This window comes from Trichosurus vulpecula, chromosome 3, assembly GCF_011100635.1.
Source record: "Trichosurus vulpecula isolate mTriVul1 chromosome 3, mTriVul1.pri, whole genome shotgun sequence".
NCBI lineage: Eukaryota > Metazoa > Chordata > Mammalia > Diprotodontia > Phalangeridae > Trichosurus > Trichosurus vulpecula.
In genome coordinates this window covers 257,789,512-257,814,726 of record NC_050575.1, presented here as the reverse complement: position 1 = coordinate 257,814,726, position 25,215 = coordinate 257,789,512, and the positions used below count along the sequence as shown (strand labels likewise).

At 34.6% G+C, this 25,215-nt stretch overlaps 1 protein-coding gene across 1 annotated transcript in view; it reads right to left on the bottom strand.

Moving 5' to 3' along the window:
• Positions 1-25,215, bottom strand: part of AGPAT5 (1-acylglycerol-3-phosphate O-acyltransferase 5) — a 77,269-nt gene that overhangs the window by 35,261 nt on the left and 16,793 nt on the right. The window contains exons 3-5 of the mRNA XM_036750287.1: positions 19,519-19,634; positions 14,483-14,572; positions 2,085-2,175 (exon numbers count right to left, since the gene is read on the bottom strand). Coding sequence (XP_036606182.1) covers positions 2,085-2,175; positions 14,483-14,572; positions 19,519-19,634 — 297 coding nt within the window. The remainder of the gene's footprint in view (positions 1-2,084; positions 2,176-14,482; positions 14,573-19,518; positions 19,635-25,215) is intronic.

Sequence of the window (25,215 nt, the reverse complement as noted above, 5' to 3'; positions counted from 1 at the left end):
AGTTGAAGCAACAGATATAAAACTAGACCTGGATTCAAGAAGTCCTGAGTTGAAATCCATCCTTAGATCATTCTTAGTTGTGTGAATGTGGGCAAGTCATTTAATCTCTGCTTCAGGTTCCTCATCTGTAAAATGTGGATAATAAAAGCATCTAATTTCAAGGCATATTGTGAGGATAAAATGAGATACACAGAGAGCCCTTGGCAAACCTTAAAAGCACTATATAAATGCTAACAGATGATGATGATGATGATGATGTTATCTTTACTGTTTTCTCCCATACCTGGAATGCTCTCCCTTCCTCACATCCACTTTTTGTAATAGCTAGCATCTATAAGGGCAGCAATCAAGTGATACCTCTGCTCTACCAGATGCTTACAGATCACTTTACATACCCAAAGTTATTTATGTACATTTTATTTTCCACAACAGAACATAAGCTCATTCCTTTAAATCAGTAGCTGTTTCTTCCTAACAATGAGTGGTATACAGTCAGAACGTAAGAAATGTATGTTGCTAACACAGAATCTAGAAGCTTCTACATTGAGGGATCAAAGAGCTTGGAATATGATATTCCAGAAGACAATGGAGCTAGGATTAAAACCAAGAATCACCTACCCAGAAAAACTGAGCATCATGCTCCAAGGCAAAATATGGACTTTCAACAAACAGAGGACTTTCAAGCTTTCTCAGTGAAAAGACCAGAGCTGAATAGAAAATTTGACTTTCAAACACAAGAATCAAGAGCAGCATGAAAAGGTAAGCAAGAAAGAGAAATCATAAGGGACTCACTAAAGTTGAACTGTTTTGTTTACATTCCTACATGGAAAGATGATGCGTATAATTCATGAAACCTCAGTATAGGGTAGCTGAAGGGAATACACACACACATACACACACACACACACACACACACACACACACACACACACACACAGAGGGCACAGGGTGAGTTGAATATGAAGGGATGATATCTAAAAAAATAAAATCAAATTAAGGGATGAGAGAGGAATATATTGAGAGAGGGAGAAAGGGAGAGAGAGAATGGGGTAAATTATCTCGCATAAAAGTGGCAAGAAAAAGTGTTCTGTAGAAAGGGAAGAGGGGGGAGGTGAGGGGGAATGAGTGAATCTTGCTCTCATTGGATTTGACCTGAGGAGGGAATAACATACACACTCACCTTGGTACCTTACCCCACAGGAAAGAAGGAGGAAGGAGATAAAAAAGGGGGGACCATAGAAGGCAGGGCAGATAGGGGGAGGAGGTAATCAAAAACAAACACTTTCAAAAAGGGACAGGGTCAAGGGAGAAAATTGAATAAAGGGGCATAGGATAGGAAGGAGCAAAATATAGTCTTTCACAACATGAGTATTGTGTAAGGGTTTTACATAATGATATGCATGTGGCCTATGTGGAATTGCTTGCCTTCTTAGGGATGGTGGGTGAGGAGGAAAGAGGGGAGAGAATTTGGAACTCAGTTTTAAAAGCAGATGTAAAAAAAAAAGTTTTTGCATGCAACTAGGAAATAAGATATACAGGCTTGCCCTACAAGAAAGTAAGGGAAAAGGGGATGGGGGGAGGGGGAGTGGGGTGACAGAAGGAAGGGGCTGACTGGGGAACGGGGCAACCAGAATATATGCCATCTTGGAGTGGCAGGGGGGAGTGTAGAAATGGGGAGAAAATTTGTAATTCAAACTCTTGTGAAAATCAATGCTGAAAACTAAAAATATTAAATAAATAAATACTAATTAAGAACTTGGACACCAAAAAAAAAAAAAAGAAAGAAATGTATGTTGAATCGAACATGTGTATAAGAGGCAGTATAATCAAAATCTTGGCATCAAAAGTTACCATAACATGATCTTATTCCACTTACAGCCAATTCTTGACTATATGTTAGAGACAACAGAGAATATGTAAGAGAAAAGATGTCATTTGTAGGGAAAGAATGTGTGTGTGTATGCAGGTGAGCATGCATGGTCAAGGAATTTACTTCATGAGGGAATATAATATATGAATTAGCAGAACAACATGTTAAAAATCAACTCTGAAATTAAACACTGAAATTTTAAATTTCAACTTACCTTGTTCAGCAGCATATATTTGACTAGCTGAAATAACTTTTGTTAGCTCTGGATTGTACCTTGTTCCCTCTGGAAAAATCACAAGATACATCTGTGAAAGAAATATATATGTATATGTACGTATATGTTATTTTAAACAAAGAAAATATATCAACCAATCCAGATCTAACAGAATTTTTTAAATGAAAAAATAACTTTTCCTTCTACATAAAATCTGAATTTTAAGTAGGGTAGTAAGCATGTACAAATAGACCCACCAATGACTGAAAAATAATATGAAATACATTTACATATCATGAATTCTTTGTCAGGGCAGTCGAGGGCTTAACAACAGTTCCAATTTCATTATTAGCTCAAAATTTAACTGATATATTGTCACATACTATCATTTTTTGAGAATTTTTTTAAATGGTTAACATTTTTTAAAAAATCAGAACCAATACATCACATACATATACAACTTGTATAAAATATCTGAATGCAATTAGAGTGATTATTCATTTTAGAAAAAGGGTCGACTTAGGATACCACTAAATAAAAAGCTCTCCTAGAGCACTTAGAATGATTCAATTTACACGTAAGTTTTCAGGAAGAAAGCTAGTAGACAGAAGTAGGCATACTTTTAAGTGGAAAAGCTAGATTTGAGAAATCATTACTGGATGTTAGTGGAGTAATCACTTATCCTAATCTTCAGTCTTTTCCTCTTAGACAGAGATCAAGAAACAAAGAAGGCTAAGGGAAGCTCAGATTTTTTTTAACCCCTAATCTAATTTGAGAACTGGAAAAGCTACAAAAACTATACTGGCTTAGAGATGTGGCTTAAGACTCAAAATAGGTCAAAAACAGAGAATCCATGCCAGTTCTTTTCAATTTAACAGCATTCAGAGCACACACAATCACAGGAACAAAGAAATGGAAGAGAGCTCAGATGATGGACACATTTTGTTCCTTTCAATCTCTGAGATATTTGAAAAAGGATATTGACTAGTTGCTCATTTGCCAAAGAAGAATTTTTCCTTATTGGATTCTCTTTAAAATCAAAATCCATGCTTTATTAAAGGTATAGGACCATGTGAGGAATTTAGAATTTGAAACTTATTTGGTTAGACTACCTAGACAAGAATTGGACTATACAGTCATATAATGTTATCAATGTAATTGTATAATGTATCAAAAAGAGGTAGAGGTGAAAATAAATTGAAATATGGTAAGGATATAGGAAATACCATGGAATTCCTGTTTAAAGGAGATAGGGAGAATTAAAGAGGATATGAACTCCTATATAGATAGGTCTCATTATTTGTATTCCCCAGAACCAAATTACTTTATTTCTTTAGATGACTTATGTTCTCTACAACTGATTTTTTCATCCAAAAGATTTTCAACCCCAGTTCAATTAAGTCAAATTACAACCCATATAATACAACTTCCAGATACTACACAGAAAAAAGCCACACAATCTGGTACAGTAGTTCAAAACATTTAAGTATCACCAAACAGGAAGTAAAAGGCAAGATCTCTTTAGTTCTGAGATAGGTGTGTAGGAAGGCAACCAGATAAATGCCACTGCTGGTGGACTTCCTCTGCCCTCCACTATCAGTAAAACATGTAGGAGACATCAGAGGGGGCAAGTATAGGTTCACAAAAATCACAAAATATCAGAGCACCTAATCAAGCATACCCAAATAAAAATTCTATAAACTTTGGTGGAGAATTAATAACTGAGGAAACACCATCTGAGTCACATGATTTATTAGCAAACCACGTATAATAAGTGGGTTGGACTCCCCAGTAAGTCCAAAGACCCCAAATACAGAAGAGATGGAATTTTTTTATGCATTAAAAACAATTAATCAAATAAGACCAATTAATTAAAAGAAAACAATTAAGCAGGATACAAAATTAGGCAATCCTTTCTAACTGGAGGAAAGATTAAGGACTTTCCAAGTTGGGAGAGGGAAAGAGAACAGGTACAATTCCCTGAAATCAGAAAAAGAGGTGTAGCACCACCCCAAGTGTCTGTATTCAATCAAAGGAACATGGAAACAATAACTGACTGACCAGAACAGAGCCAGTTTTGAGATAAGACATATGGGTTGCTTGAAATGTGTAGCTGTGAGACAACTCCTTGCAAAAATCTTTGGATCAGACTGTTTCTAGTCTGCATAACCCAGGTTCTTAGTCTCTAATCAACCTCTAAGTGAGGTGGTCCAGCTTCCCAGTCCCTCAGGGTTAAGTTCAAACAATGCAATAAAGTATTTTCACAATTCCCATAACTGAATAAACTTTTCTCACAAGATAAAAATTAGACTAGACCCATAGTTGAATAGAAAGGGAACTGAGATAGTTCCAGAACTGAATCACAAAATGGAGTCAGTGTGGTTCACTCAATTTCCATACTACCACATTAGTGGTCATCTAATCTTTGCTTAAAAGTAACCCATAACCTCATGAAGTACACTCCATTTTTGAATAGTTCTACTTCTCAAGAAACTTTCTTTGTTTAAATATCAAGCCTATTTTTCTTTTAAGTAATATAGTTATTTGAATTTCTTTTGTTTTTAATTGCCTTTATTTCATAATATCTCTCCACTACTAATCATCCCTTATAACAAAAATAGAGTAAAAATATCAGCAAAACTTAACCAATGTCAACCTAGTTTAACAGTATATGTGATGTCTGACACAGCATTCAGTTTCAATGGTTTTGGGAGTTGTTCTTTCCATTTACATTGCTATAGTTATTTTGATATTGTATTGTTGGTTCTGGTTACTTGATTCTATATTATTTCTTATGTTTTCCATCACAATATTGTACCATGATTTACTCAGGCATTAAACAATCCATAGACATCTACTTTGTTTCCAGGTCTTTGCTGCCATAAAAATTTATGCTATAAATATTCATAACTATATTCTATCTTTGACTTCCTGAGGAGATATGCCTAGCAAGAGGTGATATCTCTGGGTCAAAGGATATGGATATTTTCATCACTTATTTAGCATCCCAAATTGTTTTCCAGAATGGTTGAGAAAATTCATGGAATATATATCGCTTTTTGATAATTCTTAAATGTTTCTCATATTCCAGTACCCCTGGCTCTGCTGATATACTTCTCATGATGAAAAAGAGAATTTCCCAGTGCTGAAGTTGAGAGATTTGCGATGTTTACAGTAGCCCAATAAAGTTTGTAATCTTATTATAAATAAATTTTGTAGTTAATCCAAATGTTTTATGTTCTATTCTGACTATCAAAGTTAATAGAATTAGTCCAATACATTCTAGTATCTATGTTTCCTTTATCACTGAGAAGCAGGGATAGTTTTTTCAACATAAAACTATGCTCATAGACAAAAAGACAATGGTCAAATGATAACAACAAATGGTTTTTAAATAAAATACAATCAGTAACCATCTGAAAAACCATAAAAATCATGAAGAGAAAGAAAATTTTGCTGCTGTATCATCTCCCATCCATAGGCTAGCATATGTTAGAGGGGCTACGAGGAAACAAGAATGCTAATTTACAGCTGATGGAGTTGGGAATTTGTTCACCTATTCTACAAGATAATGTGGAATTCAACAAGAAATAAATTACTCCGCACCATATGACACAGGTTTCAGTATTGCACCAAGAACATCACTAATGGCAAGAAAAGGCATATATTTAAAAAATGTGTAGTGCAGCATTTTGTAAAAATCTAAAGACAAAATACAAGCCTAAATATTGCAGATGCCAAACAAAGTAGTGGTCTACGGACATACAGAATGGCAAATATCGAGGATTTAGAGAAACATAGGAAGATGTGAAATAATGCCGAATGAAAACAGAATGAAAAGATATAAATGACAAGAATGTAAATAAAGTCTATATAGAAGAACTACAAAACTATAATCAATATTAAAATACCATATTATCAAGGTTCAAGGGTAATGGTAATTTATTTGAACACCCTTTGGCTACCACTTTAAGAGTATCTAAAGAAAAAATTAAAGATAATTCATAGATATACTTCAGCATGCTTTAATATTCTTTTCAAAGCAAACTTCCATTGGAAAAGTTGGTAAATCCATCAAACCATTTCTGTTTATTGGTCTATCTCAATAGTTGAAATACATTTTGCCCCACCCTGATCTTCTTAAAAACACAATACAAAATTTTGAGTTCAATGATATGTGATTTTTTCTGATTCATTTGCATGTAGAATCACCATTAGGTTGATATAAAAAATGTTTATAGACCCACTCAAGCTCTTACTTTTCTCACTGTGCCCTAGTAAACATGGCTTTCATGTTTTCTGTCCCAAACTCATCTTCAGGCATGTAGTATGTTTTCCCCAAAGGACAAGGAAATAAATCTTTCAAATACTTCTATAGCCTGAATGATTAATAACAGTAATAATGAACACTCATGTTAACCCTAGAAGCTTTCCTTGGTGTTGTTCCCAAATTACTGGCATTATCAGATTATTATCAATTCATTCACTGATGGCCTATTCAAAGAGTCTGCATTCATTATATATAATACTATATGGGGGCAGCTAGGTGGCACAGCTAGGAGAGCACCAGCCCTGGAGTCAGGAGGACCTGAGTTCAAATCCAGCCTCAGACATTTGATACACTTACTAGCTGTGTGACCTTGGGCAAATCATTTAATCCCAATTGCCCGGCCTTCCCCCCTCCAAACCCCCCCCCCAATAAAATACTATTTATACACACATATAATATGCCTATACTATATTATCCATACACATCATATTTGGGAGCTATTTTCTGATGCCACTGGGTGAAGAATATCTGGCTAGTATAGCACTAGGGAAGCATATAAAAAAACCTCTCTTTTTTAGCCTGTGATCCAGCAATACCACTGCTAAGTTTGTCTCCCAAAGAGATCAACAAAAGGGAAAAAAGCTTATGCATACAAAAATATTTATAGCAGCTCTTTTTGTGGTGGCTAAGAGTTGGAAATTGAGGGGATGCAGATTGACTGGGATTTGTCTGAACAAGCTGTGGTATATGATTTTGATAGATCATTACTGTGGTATAAGAAATGACAAGCGGGATGATTTCAGAAAAACCTGGAAAGACTTACATGAACTGATACAAAGTAAAGTAAGCAGAAGCAGAAGAACATTGTACACTTAGCTATTCTCAGCAATACAATGATCCAAGACAATCCCAAAGGACTCATGATGAAGCATGCTATCTGCCTGCAGAGAATGAACTGGTATTGTCTGAATACAGACTGAAGCACACTATTTCACTTTCATTCATTCTGCTGTTGTTGTTTGAGTCTGCTTATACAATATGACTAATACGGAAATGTTTTATGATTGCACACATATAATGTATACTGGATTGCTTACCATCTCAGTAAGGGGGGGAAGGGAGAGAAGAAAGGAGGGATAAAATTTGGAACTCAAAACTTTTAAAAAATATTAAAAATTGTTTTAACATGTAATTGGGAGGAAATTAAAATATCACTTTTTAAAACCTCCTCTTCAGTAAAACTGAAAATATTAAGACTTATTTCTCTAATCTAAAGAAAAAAAACTCCACTCTTAAAAGTTTAAGGTGGGATAAGTTGAGGACAAAAACCCTTTCCCGGGAAAATGGATTAATCCTAGGGAAATGGATTAAGTCTGATAGCAAAACTTAACTCTGGCCTACATGTTATCATCATCTTCCAACCACTTAAGCAATTGTTGCATAAATCAACCTAAAGGCAAGGTTCTCTTTGGCACTGAGGTGAAGGTATTGATTGCGGGTAAGAAATCCTTTTCAAACCCTGAAGCAGTAGTCTAGAAGAAGGAACTGGCTACTCTAGAATGTTAACCCCAAACTGCATTCTAACATATTACCATCCTTTCCTTGTTGAATAGTCTTATAAATGCTACCTCAAGAAGTCTTGGGGTAGGATAGATATATTAGAAAACATGAGGGAATTATACCAGTTCTGACATCTTCTCCTAAAGACTTTGATATAAAATAATAGTAAATTAAATTTAAAAAATTTCAGGCAGACTTGTACCTAAACACAGGGTATAATATTAATATTCTTCTTTGACAGCATTATCATATATAGAAAAGCATATACATATTGGTAATATATAGCAATTGTCAAAGAAACATATCTATTTGCATGTGTATATCATATATACATATATAAACATAGTTTATTTTTGTTATTAAGAAGGAATTTCATATATTAAACATTCCAGAATTATCATTATGAATACCAATCAAAACCTGATTTCCCTGTTTCTGTTAAGTGATATCAATCATCCAATCCTTTAGGCCAACTACAAAAATTAATATAATAGCTGGTACTGTCAAAATCTAATCTGGATTCAATGGTCAACAAATCATATCCTCATAATGGAAAGAGCCCTATATTTAGGGTAAAAAAAAAATTTAAGGGTTAAAATCATGTCTCTGCTGCCTTCTAGCTGTGTAACCTTGATAAATTCACTCAAACCTCTCTAGACCTCACTTTTCTCATCTTTAATGTGAGGGGGATTGAACTCATGATTTCATAAATATTGTGCAGGAAAGGGAATTAGCATTTATTAAGATTCTACTCTATGTACACTTTACAAATATTATTTCATTGATCTTCAAAATAATCCTGGGAGATAGGTGCTATTATTATGCCCATTTTACAGTTGAGGAAACTAAAACAGAAGTGAAGTGACTAGCCTTGGGTCACATAGCTATTCATTATCAGAGGCATGATTTGAACTTGGGTCTTCCTAACTCCTGGGCCCAGCCCTCTATCCACTGCACCAACTAGCTTCATTCATCTTTAGCTTCAGACCTATGGTTCCAAGAGTTAGAGAAACTGAATCAAGTTCATACTGGCACCCCCACATAAACAAAACTGAAAGATAAATGGAAGCACAGCTCATAGGTCTTCCGGGAAAAGGACATGTAATAGAATTGATTTAAGCACTGAAAACAATCAATTAGCATTTATTAAACACCTATTATATCAGGCACTGTGATACATGCTGAAAATACAAAAACAAAAGGATTCATCAATATTCAATTGAACAAATATTTATTAAAAACCTAATATGTATACTGCAGTATACTAGGAAGGGAAGAGAATAAGCATTGCATAGTGTCTTCTATGTGCTATTATGTCATCTGATCCTTACAATAACCCTGCAAGATGGATGCTGTTATTATCCCCATTTTACAGTTGAGGAAACTGAGACAAAGTCCAAATGCCCAGAGTCATATAGCTATTAAGTGTCTGATGCAAGATTTGAACTCAGATCTTCCTGACTGTAGGCCCAGTGTTCTATACATTGCTACTTCACCACCTCTTGTGAGAATGCTAAAATAAATATAACATATGCCCTGCTTTTAAGGAGTTTAACCAAGAAAGGAAAGAAATATACACAAATAACTAAAATAAAAGGAAGACTGAGATAAGTACAAAAGAGAGTTTGAGTCTAAAGAATCATTTTCACTTGGGGGAAAAGAAGGGGAGAGGTCAGAAATTTCCATCTAGTTTAGCAATTAAATCTAGAACACTTAGTTTAATTAACCCCTATTATTTTTCTAGTATTTCTGAACTATTTCACAAAATAATCAGGGAAATGGGAGTAGCTCCAATATTTTCATTTGACAAAGGCAAAAGAATTAACTATACATTGAGTACCATACGCTGTCCCTCAAGTCCATATCTAGTCATCGGCCAAGGCTATCCAGATTTCCACCTCCATAAAGTTCCTCAGAGACATCCCCTCTATTCACACAAGCACCAAAACCTAGACTCCCTTATTGGTACTTGCCTTTGCCACAATAAGCCCTCTAACTGGTCTCCCTGTTTTCATATTTCCCTTTCATCAATCCATCTATCCTCTGTACAACTAAAATAATCTTCCTAAGGCACAAATTTGAGCACATTACTACTCATCATAAAACCTTAATGTGTTCCCACTTGCTTCTACGATAAAAAAAAAAATTCTTCAGTTTAAAATGTAAGACACTCCATAATATGGCTCCAACCTACCTTTCCAGCCTAATTTCAGATCATTTTCTTTATAAATTTTTCCATTCCAATCAAATTAGACTACTTTCTTTTCCATGATATGCCATTCTCTGCTTAGGCATTAGCCCAAATCATACTACAAAGCCTGGAATTCACTCGTCCTTCATCTTAGTCATTCAAGATCCTTATTTTCCTTAAATGCTTAGTCAGGAAATACCCTTTTCCACAAAGCATTCCCAAATTCCTCCTAGCCCTTACCCACAATTGCTAATGCTCCTTCCCACCCCAAATTCTCCTCCAATGCTTTGCCTGGAATTCCCTATCTTATATTTTACTTATATAGCTGCTTGTTATAGCCACTCCACTTCCCTAGAAAATAAAAGTTCCATTTAGGAAAGAGACTTTCATTTTTGTCCCTACATTCCCAGCAGTGAACACAGTTCCTTACACTTAGGTGTTTAGCGTTTGCTGAATTCCTCTTGCTGGTAGGCATAGACTTTTAAAGAGCAAGGTATGATTCTTAAAGTAATCTAAAATTCAAGTTTTACTAGTGAACCAATAAAGACTTAGAGACCTCTTATAATACTAAAATATCTTTATTATTTATAAAAGAAGCAAAGTAACCTAAAAAGATTAATTCTATGTTATTAATATTTCTCATCTGTGTTTGAAAGGTATCTGTCAAAACTACCAAGTTACCAAAATTTGCAGGAAACTGATAAGAATCTTAAGACTATGTACAAAAAGGACCCAGATGAGGAATAGAAGCTGAAGACATAAAAGAGGGATTACTAATCTAAATTCAAAGGGGGGAAAAACAAAGTCTTGAGAACTGCCTAATAGTATTTCTTTTTAAATGAAAGACCCAGTGAAATGGGATTCTTTGGGGGAAAATAATCTTAATCACATATACAAGATATATGTGTGTATACACAAATAAATCCTGCCATTCTCCATGACATCAGTAGTGTTTGTTCACCTCCTATGTCTGATAACAATATAGGCTATGTATACTTACAATGAATGTATGAGTGTAAATGCAACTGCACATGATAGTATAAAATAAGCTTTTAAAGGGGTAAAGAGAAAGAATATTTATTAAACACCTACTATGTGGCAGGCAGTGTGCTAAGTGCTTTACAAATATTATCTCATTTGATGCTCATAACTACCCCGGGAGGTAACTGCTAGAATTACCCCTTCTTGAAAGTTGAGAAAACTGAGGCAACAAGAAGTTAAATGATTTGCCTAGGATGGAATAGCCAATAAATGTCTGAGGCAGAATTTGAACTCAGGTCTTCCTGACTTCAGATTCAGCACTCTATCCACTGTGCCAACATGGCTTCCAAAAACCCAAAGACTCCAGCTTCTGGGATAAGAACTCGCTAATTGACAAAAACTGCTGGGAAAACTGGAAAACAGTACGGCAGACACTGGGCACACACCAATATCTTACACTATATACCAAAATAAAGTCAAACTGGATTCACAATTAGATATAAAGGCTGATACTATAAGCAATCTGGGAAAGCAAAGAATAGTTTACCTGTCAGATTTATGGAGAAAGGAAGAATTTATGAGTAAATGAGAGATAGAGAACATTAAGAAATGCAAAATGGATGGTTTTAATTACATTAAACTGAAAAGTTTTTGTACAAACAAAGCCAATGCAACCAATATTAGGAGGGAAGCAGAAAACCAGGAAAGAATTTTTTACAACCAGTGTCAATGATAAAGGCTTTATTTCTAAAATATAGAGAACTGAGTCAAATTTATAAGAATAGAAGTCATTCCCCAATTGATAAATGGTCAAAGGATATGAATAGGCAGTTTGCGGAGGAAGAAATTAAAGATGTCTATAGTCAAATGAAAAAATACTCTAAATCACTATTGATTAGAGAAATGCAAATCAAAACAACTGTTAGGTACCACATCACACCTGTAAGACTGGCTAACATGACAAAACAGGAAAATTATAAATGCTAAAGAAGATGTGGGAAAACTGGAACAGTAATGCATTGTTGTGTGGAGTTGTGAACTAATCCAACCACTCTGGAGAGCAATTTGGAACTATGCCCAAAGGGCTATAAAAATGCAGATACTTTTGACCTGGCAATGCCACTTCTAGGGATTTATCCCAAAGAGATCATACAAATGGGAAAAGAGCCTGCATGTACAAAAATATTTATAGCAGCTCTTTTTGTGATGGCAAAGAACTGGAAATTGAGGGAATACTCATCAACTGGGGAATGGCTGAACAAACTGTGATACATGAATGTAATGGAAATACTATTGTGCTACAAGAAATAATGAGCAGATGGACTTCAGAAAAACCTGGAAAGACTGAACTGACGCTGAGTGAGGAGAGCAGAACCAGAAGAACATTGTACACAGTTACAGATACATTATGTGATGAGTAACTTGGCTCTTCTCAGCAATGCAAGGTTCTAAGACCACTCCAACAGACTCATGATGGAAAATGCTATCTACATCCAGAGAAAAAATTACAGTGTCTGGATGCAGATCGAAGAATACTATTTGCTCTCTCTCTTTTTTGTTGTGTCTGTTCTTTCTCATAGTAGAACCATTCCATTGGTTCTAATTCTTCTTTGCAATATGACTAATGTGAAAATATGTTTAATGTGAATGTATATTTAGAGCCTATATCGGACTGCATGCCATCTTGGGGAGGGAGGAGAAGGAGGGGAGAAAATTTGGAACTCAAAAGCTTGTGGAACTGAATATTGTAAACTAAAAATAAATAAATATTTTCTTTGAAAGGCATCAATAAAACTTTAAAACTTCAAAAAAAGTAATTAAGTACTATTTATAATACTTATTTAAGGTGTTAGATTCTTCCCTTAAAAATAAATCTTTGAAAAATCAGAAAATCCTGTTCTAATTACTATCTTCTTCATTCTTGGTGGCATGGCCTAATTTGAGGCAATACTATTTTGGCACCTAGCGCTGCCATGTCCTCAGAGGTTCAAGACTTTGGACTAGTGCACTGCCTTACTAAACTCATACTTAATAAGTAGTGATTAAAATTAAAGAATACACTAAAGTGAAACACCAGGCTGTGTAGCACTTTTAAACAAAATTTTTTAAAGTTCATGCTTAAGGAATGACTTAATATACTATTGTTTTAAATATATTAAATACATATGTATAATATATAAGCTATTTAAATATATTAAATTTTACATATAGAAAACCAATTTTGCTAGCTCTGTTAAATTATAATAAAAAAATTTTTTGATTTTGCTTACTTATAAACAGCCTATATGCTATGGTGGATAGAGAACTTGGGTTCAAGTCCTACATCTGACACTTACTGGCTATGTGACCTTGGGTAAGTCACTTAGTCTCATAGATTTCTGGGCAATTATCTAATACTATACAGTATTGTGGAATAGATGTTGATCTCCATTGGTAAAGGAAGTCCTCTCACAGGGAGTTCCCAATTTTCCAATGCCAAGTACATTAATATTTTTAAAGTTTTCATGTTGATAAATGCAAAAACATTCAGTAATAATAGGGTTTTTATGGTAAGAGAAAAATACAAACTTATCAATATTAAATTTATTCATGATTCACTAGAATACATTAAAATTATCTTCTTTAAAATGACCTGTAATCTATCACTTCAGTTTGAGTTAATTGAACAGAAAGTTATACCACACTATAACATCAAGAACAAATAAAAACATAACAATTACAATCACTGAGCTTTGGTGCTAAAAAGAAGTCATTTGGAAACAGGGAAAATGTCACTTGGTAACAAACAACATACTTTTAATGGAAAATTATGGAAATTTTTTTTGGTAGCAAAGTCATGTCATTACAAAATATCAATAAAAATGAATGGTTATATTTTTTATGTTTGTAAATTTATGAATACTAAAATAACTTTCAGATAATTCAATGAATACAATTTTAAAAAAAACTATCCTCAACAAAAAAGGTTTACTGTTGAAAGGCAGAGGGTCATTTAGTTTTTGCTAAGTCTGTATTATATTTGTGCATTGAATAAAAGAGACAAAATTTAAAATGTTAATTTTAGCCAAATTTTTAGTTAATACTAATGACTGAATTGACTGATTCATATTAATCTTAATAATCAAGATGAATAAAACCTTTATTCATTCATTTTGTGTTTATCATTTTATCTATACATAACCCCAACAAAAATGCACTGAATAGATTATAGAATTTGTAGCTAAAAGGGACTTTGCAGGTTATCTAATGAATAAGAATTGTCAAAAAAAAATGAAACCTTAATTAAAATCAATGTGAAATTTACACTAAGAAAAAATGGTTTCTTCAATTAAAATATAGTGGATGATAGGCAAATAACAATTACATTAACAAAGGGAAAACATAGCATAATCTTACTGGAGTGCCTGCATCCATCTGGCTCTGCAGCTTGTTCCTCATTTCCAATTCATTAAATTTGGCACTTCGCTTTACATAGATTCCTCCATGCTTAAAAACAGAAAATGTAAAAAAATATATATATATTTCATCTTGAAATTCAAATAATCAGTACTCAAAGATAGTGTTAAAAAGACAAAATTTATATAAACCAAAACAATAAAACAATTTTCTTAAGACACTAGAACTACGGAATTCTTAGTATCCCTTACACATTATTCTTAAATCAACAATTCTATGTATATTCAAATAGATTGTTTCTATGATACTACATTAAGTAATGGGTATTATACAGAATGGGCCGATACAAAGAAAAATTTATGCTTAAAAAAGAAAAAAACTTTCAGTTCTAATCAGTAGCAGTATTTCTTTTTCTATTTATACTTAGGGGCCAATTATTTTTTATATTAAGCTCTCTTTAAAGTAACTGGCATTTTCAGCCAGCTTTGTTCTTTTCAAAATGTAATATTAGAAGTAATTATAATTCACATTTATATAGTGCTTTAAGGTTTACAAAATACTTTTAAACAAATTATTCCATCTCAGTCTTACAACAATCCTATGAGGTAGGCATTATTTTACAAATAAGAACACAGTAGAGAAATTAACCATCACACAGCTAGTAAGTGTCAGAGGTGGGATATAAAACCAGGACATACCTATTAGTAAAAATTTTAACATAAATCTCTAATCTATATATGATTATTTATGTCAATAGTCCAGATAAGTGTTAAGAGCCTGAACTAGAGTTGTGGCTCTGTGAGTACAGCGTATGGCAACCAATCAGATATATAGAATGGAGGAAAATGAGGATTCAAAGATGACAGGCTATAAATTTAGATGACTAGAAAGCGGGTGGTGTTCTTTATTATACATAGATAAATTTGGAAAAAGAATGGATTTGTGGAGGAAAGATATTCTAAGATCTATAATGGGTTATACCCCATCCATGCCTGCTTATTATACATACATACACACACACACACACACACACACATACACACACACACACACATACACACACACACACACACCTCAATCAATCCCATCCAAAAAAAACAGAAAAAGGGGAAGGGGAGTTATGATGGCCATGCGAACAGGTCAGGGTTCTTACTCAAAAATCACTAACTCAGAACCAAGTCTGGCCTCCGAAGGATCTCTGCTAAAGGCAAGAAGTGACCCTCGCTCGAGCTTGAGGGTTGGTGGCAATTTTCCCAAAACCATCTGATCTCTGGCTGTTCTGAGTATCATACAGGAGTTATAACTATCCTGAAGGCCATGACACCCAGCTGGGAGTAGGTAGGCAGTGAAGAGGTTGGTAGCTTGCAGAGTTGAGGAGTCAGATTTGGGTCCTGTTTAAGGATCAGAATAGGTGCTGTTATGTTGGAGATGAGCCCCACGATTGGCTACTGAATGACTTTTTAAAAATATAAAATAGCAAAAACTAATGGATAATGTTAAAGATATACATATAAACCCTATATAGTAATTGTTGATTTAAACAAGGAAAATTTCAGTTTTTCAAAAGACAATCCTCCCACATACATAAACCTTAAAAAACATATAATTCTTAATCTGTTTATACAGTGAATAAATAAGGGCTTTTGGAGAATTTGGGGTTTTTTTTGGCACTATGGTAATATTGCTATTTATAGGAACAAACATGGTATAGAGACTGGAAAGCTGGTTTAGGCAATTCTCTAAGACAGTTCCCAGTACAAAAGGTACTGACCTGCATTGCTTAAGGGAGTAAGATAGCAGAGTTTAAAAAAAAAAAACTGACCAGAAAAACAGAGCAAAGAGATATCATTAAGAATCATTGGACTCCCTGAAAACCGTGTTAAAAAAAAAAAAAAAAAAGCTTTGAAGTTATATTACAAGAAAACACAAATTAAAACTGCCCAGGTCTGTTAGAACCAGAGATCAAAGTAAATGTGGAAGGAATCCACTAATCATCACCTGAAAGGATTCTCAAAAGGAAAAGTCTCAGGAATGCTATAGCCAAAATCCAGAGCTCCTCCAAAGAAAAAATACTGCAAGCATTCAGAAGGCTCACACAAGATTGGACAGCTTACATTATATTCAAGAGGAGATCTTATAATATTCCAAAAGACAACACTAGAATGACTTACCCTGTAAAGTTGAATACAACCTATGGGGAGAGGGGGGAAACGGACCTTTAAAGGGGAAGGGAACTTTCAAGCACTTCTGAAAAAAAAGACCATAGCTGAAAAGGAACTCCTCTATCCACCTAGCTGCCCAATCTCACCCCTCTATTCAATCAACTCCAGGAGCTACCTATTATATCCAGAATTAAATATGAAGTCCTATATTTGGCTTTTAGAGCCCTTCATAACCTGGCTCCCTCCCACCTTTCCAGTCTTCATATACTTTACTACCTTTAGCATACTCTACCAACCATTGATACTGGCCTTGCTGTTCCTCAGACAAGACATTCCAATTCTAGACAGAATTTTTGGCCCCTACGCCTGGAATATTCTCCTTCCTCATCTCTACCTTCGAGCTTCCCTGGTTTCCTCTAAGTCTCTGCTAATGTCCCACCTAAGAAGCTTTTCCCAGTCCCTCCTTCCCTCTGAGACTATCCCTAATTTATCATGTATGCATGTATGTATGCATAGATAAATATCCATATATCTTGTTTATTATATAGTTGTATGCATGTTGTCTCTCCCATTATACTGACAGCACCTCCTTTGAGAGCAGGGGCTGTTTCTTGCCTTTCTCTAAAGCCTCAGTACTTTGCACAATGCCTGGTACATAGTGTTGAATAAATGCTAGTTGACTAATAAATAATACTTATACTATACCTACTTTACAGGATAGATCTGAGGATTAAATGCGATTCCTAGAAAGAACTCTATAGAATACAACTTAAATATAAGTAGCTATTGTTATCATCAACTGCTAACTCTGATACTATCTACCTCATAGGGTTGTTTTAAATGTGTCTATATGTATATGTGTGTGTACATATATATGTATACACCCATACATATACATATATATATGCACACACATATACATTTTTTAACCACAAAGCACTATATAAATAGAAGATATTATCATTAATAAGTGTAAGGAAAAGAGGAAAACCCCACAGTTATGAAAGTTTGGATAAAAAAATAACAAAGAATTTACAAATATACCAGCAGCTATTAATTAACCCTAGGAATCTTTTAAAAAATTAACATACCTACAAGCAATAGCCTACTAGAAATTACGTTAACTTTAAATTTCATTGAAAAACCTATGTAGACTCAACTCTGTTATTTATAGACTCAAGTTTTCATGAGTGAAATTGGGGCAATGGCTGGGTGATCATTAATGTCCCTTTAATTTTGACATTCTTTGACTCCACATCATTATCTTTGTACTCACTGATGATATAATAGTATAAAGGGTAAATAGAAAGGATGGAAGTTTTATACTTAGGAACTAAAAAACAGTAAGGAGATACAAAATAACTTCTAATAGGAAAGAAGTGAGTAACAACTGGTGTAATAGTAGGCAAAGCAGATAAAAAATAAATTTAGTAAATTATTATTGAGGCCTCTTTTTGGCCCTTTGACAATTTTGTCCTAAAATCTTAAGACAAATCTTTAGATAAAACTGTCCAGGCCAGTTTGATTTGTCTTCAAAGACCCCCATTACCAGTCTTTGTTGTTTCCTTTATTTGATTCCTATTTCTGATAAAAAAAATAGTTTAGTCAAATTCTATATAGACAAAGCAGGTCACAAAGAACTTAGCAATTATAAACCTCAGAGCAAAATTCTGTTTACATGTCCACTGTATTGAGAACTTTTCATAAAATGAGTTTTGGTTTTGTCACTAAGTGTGAATAAAAATAATAGGTCTTGACTATCAAAGAAAAATAAGAATAACGCCTGTTGTTAGATAAGATGTAACAATATGAACCTGTTATAAAGTCCCAAAATCAGTAATTATTTTTCTTAAAATATATATACACACAATAAAGGAACACATATACACTTTTTTTTTTGGTGCAGACCTTTGACTATTCATTCATTGGTATAGGTGTATCTGAAGAGGAAAGTTCCTCCTATCATTACATTTTTGGTGCCTGCTTTATAACCTAGAAATATTTTAAGCAGGGCTTCTTAATCTTTTTTGTCATGGACCTCCTTTGCCAGTGTGATGAAGTCCATGGCTCACACATAACACATACTTGCTTTTATTTGCCAGCAAGATAATATGGGTATTAATTTTAAGAAATTTGGGGAGGAGTAAATAGAGCAATAAAGAGGAAAATATAGCTTAGCAAAATGAATGAAAAATATGTATAAAATATAAATATAAATAAAATCAGATAATTAAATTTATAGATGACAAAAACTAATGGGGGTATGCAATATTCATGGTAATAATACAAAACCTTTCTAGTCAGACATCTCTAAGACTATACCATAGAATTTTTATCTGATTGCTATATCCTTCAACTATTTTAAAAATATCCTCCTATTGGGGGGAGGTGAAAGGAAATGAGTGAAACTGACTCTAAAAATAAAAAAATTTTTAAAAAAATATCCCTCTATTATAAAAATGACCCATACAATATGATAATTTTCTTATATATGATCACTTTCATACTTGAGAAAATTTTAAATGTCAAATAATTTTAGCACGAAAAATAAAAATATGGACAGTTACACTTTATGAAATTAGGGGAAAGATCATGAGGAATTAATGACTACTAAGGGATACATAATCCTGGAAAACATTATTTACCTTTACAATTTTATTCCTTAAGGTAATATCACATGAAATATCATACCATCACAAATTACTTTTACCTTTTACACACTTTAAAGTTTTAAATTTACTACATTTTAAAATTCTTTCAAATCATCCACATATACCACTAGAAAGAAGCTTATCATAAAAGTAGTTCAGTTTAGAATAAGATGCTGGGGCCTACAATAACATCATAAAACTTAAAAAAATGAAAAAAAATTACCTGAGAAAAATACCACCCATACAATGGAAGCCACTTTAAGCCATTTTTCAGAACATAGCGTACATGTCCAAGAGCATTCTGCCTGATTGCCAAAATGTCAGCAATAATCCAGTCAACTGCCAAAACAAACCCAAACTCATTAGTGCAAAACTGCTTCAAAAGTTGCCTAAAAGTTCCACCTACTCCATAATTTAAAACAAAATGATAATGGACATAAATAACAACTTTAGATGTAATAAACTTATAAAATTAGTCCCTAAAGGAAGCAAAATTCTATTACATTTTTTAAAACATAGGAATTAGTCATTTTAAAAAAAAGTTATAAATAAAACTTATTTAAGGAACAAAAAAATATAAAAATATGGAAAAAACAATTTTGTCTTCTAAAATGGAAATGAGAAATAACACAAAAAGGTAAAACTTTGTGCTTTTTTTGTTTTTAACTACCTTCCTTTGACTGAAAAATTCAAATGGGATCCATAATAGAAAAAACAGCCTAGATCAGGGGTGAGGAACCTGAGGCCTTCTTCACCCCTTAATAAAATGATTTGTTCTGTAAAACTTGCATTTGGTCAAAAGGTGGCACCCACAGGCCTAGAAGATCACATGTGGCCTCAAGGCCACAGGTTCCCTACCCCTGAGCTAACTGAAAATACATTTACAGAGCAAAATATAATCCAAGCATAACATAATTTAGCACAAAAAGGCATAATTGATTTTTTAAAAGTGTTAAACAGAAGCAGAGCATCTGGTAAAATCCATAACAGAAAACTTTTAAGAAGTTATTTTTAATAATTTTTAATGAGAAAAGGGAGGACGGTATTCCAAGCAAAGGGAATGTCAAATATGTAAGCAGAGAAATGTAAATACTCAAATTACATACAGATAATGGCCAAGTGAATTAATTTCACTTAAAGAGAAGGCCTACGAAATGTAATAACAACAGGAAATGGGATAAAAGAAAGGTGCATAACTGATATAAGGCATTGAAGACAGGGAGAAAAATCTGGATTTGTTGAAACAAGCAATAGATTCTTTAAAAGAAGAGAAAAACATGGTTTGTGCTTGATAGGGGTATTTCTTTTAGTTGGGCATAAAACTGAATAAAAAAATATACTGAAAGAGAAAAGACTATGGAGTTGTTACAACCATCTTGGCACAAGATCACAAGGTCCTAGACTATGGAAATGGGAAGCATAAACTCAAAACCACTGCATAAAAAAGTAGGTCATGGTGACACATAAGAAGCAGCAAGAGATAAAAGACAAGAAGAAATCAAAAATATTCTGAGGCTATGGGCTTTGGGCAGAATACTAATACTGAGAGCAATCTAGAATTCATAAATGGGCAAAATATATTTTGGGTGATGAAGTTAGCAATGTTTAGATTAACATATAAATTTCCACATTACAAATTTAAAATATGGGATTACAGAAAGGACTGTAGATGTCAATTTAGAAATTTTCTTTATAAACATGGTACTCACCAACTATAAGAAAGATTAGTATCTTATTGGAATGAATGAAGGTTTAAAGGCATTAGGCATATTTAGCCCAAAGAAGGGAAGACTTAGGGGGACATGAAAACTGTCTTCAAGTGTTTGAAGGCCTATCATGAGCAAGAGGAACTAGACTTTTTCCATCTGGACGTTAATTTGCAGAACCAAAAGCATAGGGAAATGGTACAAAAAGGGCAAATTGAGATTTGATGTTAGGAAAAAACAATAAGAACTGTCCAAAATGTCTACAAGGCAAAGGTTGTATTTACCACCTGTTGGGCACATTTTAATAGAGATTTCTTTCCTATGAGTTGGACGAAATGGTCATTAAGGTCCCTTCCAAATCTCAAATTATATAATTCTTCTCTGGGAAAATCCAAAGGCTGCTCTTATAGGATAAGTAATAATTTTACATCATAGTACTTAGAACACGGTACAATCTTGATGGGCATTACCTTCCTGTTACCCAGAGTTTGTCCCACTCTCTGTCACTCCCATCTCAACAATCCTGAAAATAAACAGGTATTCCCAGGGCCCAGTTAGAACCTCTTTGATTCATATCCCATCTAATATAATGGAAAAAATTTTGTTTTGAGGTTGCTGTTGGTGGTGGTGTATCCCAGATCCCTCACAGAATGGAAAACAACATGATATAGAAGAACAAGCATTGAAGTCAGTCAGAAATCTGAATTCTAGTTATAGCTCTGCTATGGAGTTAAATGATCTCTTAAATGACAGTCAGCTCTAAGGATATTATTTGTTTAGTCTTCTTGATAGCTAAGAGTAATCTTCCTCTCTACAAATGTTGCCTCCTCCCATCTTGAAGCACCAAAAGTTCATCCAAAATCAATGAAGAACTAACCACTTTCTTGCCTATATATAAAGAATACACAAAACATAATTAACCTATTCTTGATGACTTGGGGTCACAATTCTAAAGTAAAACAGCTTGATGGGGGTGAAGAGCCAAGATGGCGACTGGAAAGCAGGGACTTCCCTAGGGCTCTCCCCCAGGACCCTCCGAACACCTATTAAAAAATGGCTCTGAACAAATTCTAGAACTGCAGAACTCAAGGAATAGCAGAGGGAAGCAGGGCTCCAGCCCAGGACAGCCTGGATGGTCGTGAGGTAAGGTCTATTGCACGGAACTGGGAGCGGAGGGGTGCAGAGCCCAGTGTGAGCTGCACCTGGATCAACCAGACCAGGAGCCAGGTGGGACAGGCCCTAGCACTCTGAATCAGTGAGCTGTGCCAGTTACCAGACTTCTCAACCCACAAACACCAAAGACAACAAAGAAGATTAGTGGGAAAAGCTGCAGGGACAGAGTGAAAGGAGTTTGAGGTTCAGCCACCACCCTGAGGACAGTGGAGGTGATGCAGCTCTGAGGCTGTTTACAGAGCTACAGCTGCAGTTGCTTCCAGCCCTAGGCCCACCTGGTGGGAGAAATTAAGTGGGGGATCTGAGCGGGAGTGCAGAGCCAGCTTAGATCTGAGTCTGGTCCAGGTTGGTGGTTCTTCTGGGAGGAGTAGTGCTGGCGTGGCAGAGCTTGCTGTGTAGAAATAGCTCTGAAAACAACAGCACATCCCCTCAAGCTTGGAACAAAGTACTCTATACTCTACAAGCAGTCATACCCTGACAAAAAACTCAAGGGTCAAGTAGTTGGCTGGGAGCATGGCCAGGCAGCGAAAAAAGACTCAAGAGACTCTTTGGTGACAAAGAAGACCAAAATATACAGCCAGAAGAAGTCAACAAAGTCAAAGAGCCTACAACAAAAGCCTCCAAGAAAAACATGAACTGGTCTCAGGCCATGGAAGACCTCAAAAAGGATTTGGAAAAGCAAGTTAGACAAGTCGAGGAAAAAGTGGGAAGAGAAATGAGAAGGATGCAAGAAAACCATGAAAAATAAGTCAATGACTGGCTGAAGGAGACCCAAAAAAATACTGAAGAAAATAACACCTTAAAAAATATACTAACTCAAATGGCAAAAGAACTCCAAAAAGCCAATGAGAAGAATGCCTTGAAAGGCAGAATTAGCCAATTGGAAAAGGAGGTCCAAAAGACCACTGAAGAAAATACTACCTTAAAAATTAGATTGGAGCAAGTGGAAACTAGAAACTTTATAAGAAATCAAGATATTATAAAACAGAACCAAAGGAATGCAAAAATGGAAGACAATGTGAAATATCTCATTGGAAAAACCAGTGACCTGGAAAACACATCCAGGAGAGATAATTTAAAAATTATTGGACTACCTGAAAGCCATGATCAAAAAAAGAGCCTAGATATCATCTTTCAAGAAATTATCAAGGAGAACTGCCCTGATATTCTAGAGCCAGAGGGTAAAATAGAAATTGAAAGAATCTACCAATATGCCTCCTCAAAAAGCTCCCTAAAAGTAAACTCCTAGAATATTGTTAGCCAAATTCCAGAGCTCCCAGATCAAGGAGAAAATACTGCAAGTAGCCAGAAAGAAACAATTTGAGTATTGTGGAAACACAATCAAGATAACACAAGATCTAGCAGCTTCTCCACTGAGGGATCAAAGAGCTTGGAATATGATATTCCAGAGGTCAATGGAGCTAGGATTAAAACCAAGAATCACTACCCAGCAAAACTGAGTATGATGCTCCAAGGCAAAATATGAACTTTCAATAAAATAGAGGACTTTCAAGCTTTCTCAGTGAAAAGACCATAGCTGAATAGAAAATTTGACTTTCAAACACAACAATCAAGAGAAGCATGAAAAGGTAAACAAGAAAGAGAAATCATAAGGGACTTAGTAAAGTTGAACTGTTTTGTTTACATTCCTACATGGAAAGATGATGGGTATAATTCATGAGACCTCAGTATTAGGGTAACTGAAGGGAATATATATATAGACAGAGGGCACAGACTTGAATATGAAGAGATGATACCTAAAAAAAAAATCAAATTAAGGGATGAGAGAGGACAGAGGGCACAGGGTGACTTGAATATGAAGAGATGATACCTAAAAAAAAAAATCAAATTAAGGGATGAGAAAGGAATATATTGAGAGAGGGAAAAAGGGAGAGATAGAATGGGGTAAATTATCTTGCATAAAAGTGGCAAGAAAACAACTTGATACAAGTAAAAAGAACAGTGGGCTAGGAGTTAAAACACTGCAATCTCCCATCTGGCTCTGACACTGACTGACTGTAACCCTGGACAAGTTAGTTATTTCACTTCCCTTAGTCTTTTCTCTAATCTGAAAAATTAAGGCATTGGGTTCAATGATTTCTCAGGTACCTTACAGCCCTAACTAACCTGCTGTTTTACTATGGGCTGACAAAGTGATACCCTCAGCAACTATGGAAGTACATAGAGATGTGGACCCCCTTAAGACTGCTCTAGACTGCAGGATTTATTTCATCTCTGCTTTTTACACTTTTCCTCCCTCCTTCCATGACACCAGGAAAACAGCTGTCACTTTTCAATGACATCAGTATGCCTGCCTAACAGTGTTTCTTCCCCAAGTCACTGCAAGCTAAGAAGCCAGGTAACAAAACCTTCACCATACACAAATTCTAATGAGCAAAAAGGCTTTGAATAAGTGGGGGAACAGGTGGGATGGGCAGAATGAGTTCTACTATAAAGTGCAGCTTGTGACATACACTTTTGCTAGAGTTCTTACCTATGTTCTGGGTAAAGTTGCCATACGGATAAGCACCAACAAGTCTTTCTGTCCTAATATTCATTACAAGTATAGTTTATACTTAAGGTATCAGCAAATGTTTCAAGTAATATTACCCAACATTGACTCAAAAAACACACCTCCCTCCTGAATAATTTTGGCATTTTTTTCTTATAGTGGCAATATAGGAGAGTGATGATATGATAATAATTATTCATATTTACATAGTGCTTTAACATTTAGAAAATGTTTCTCCCAAAGCAACCCTAAGTTAAGAAGTATAATTATCATCCCCATTTTGCAAATGAGAAAATGAAAACACACAGTGAAAGTCAAGGGACTTGTCCAAGATAAAGTTCTGTCACAATCTGGCTCCAACTTATCCAGATCTATTTCATTTAAAACCAATTTGCATATCCTATATTCTAGCCCAATTAGCATACTTACTTTATACAATATTATGTTCTCCTATCTCTGTACCTCTGTATCAGTATTTAAGGTGGGACTTTACTGTTTTCTCTTTTAGCACTTATTTTATCAAGCGCCC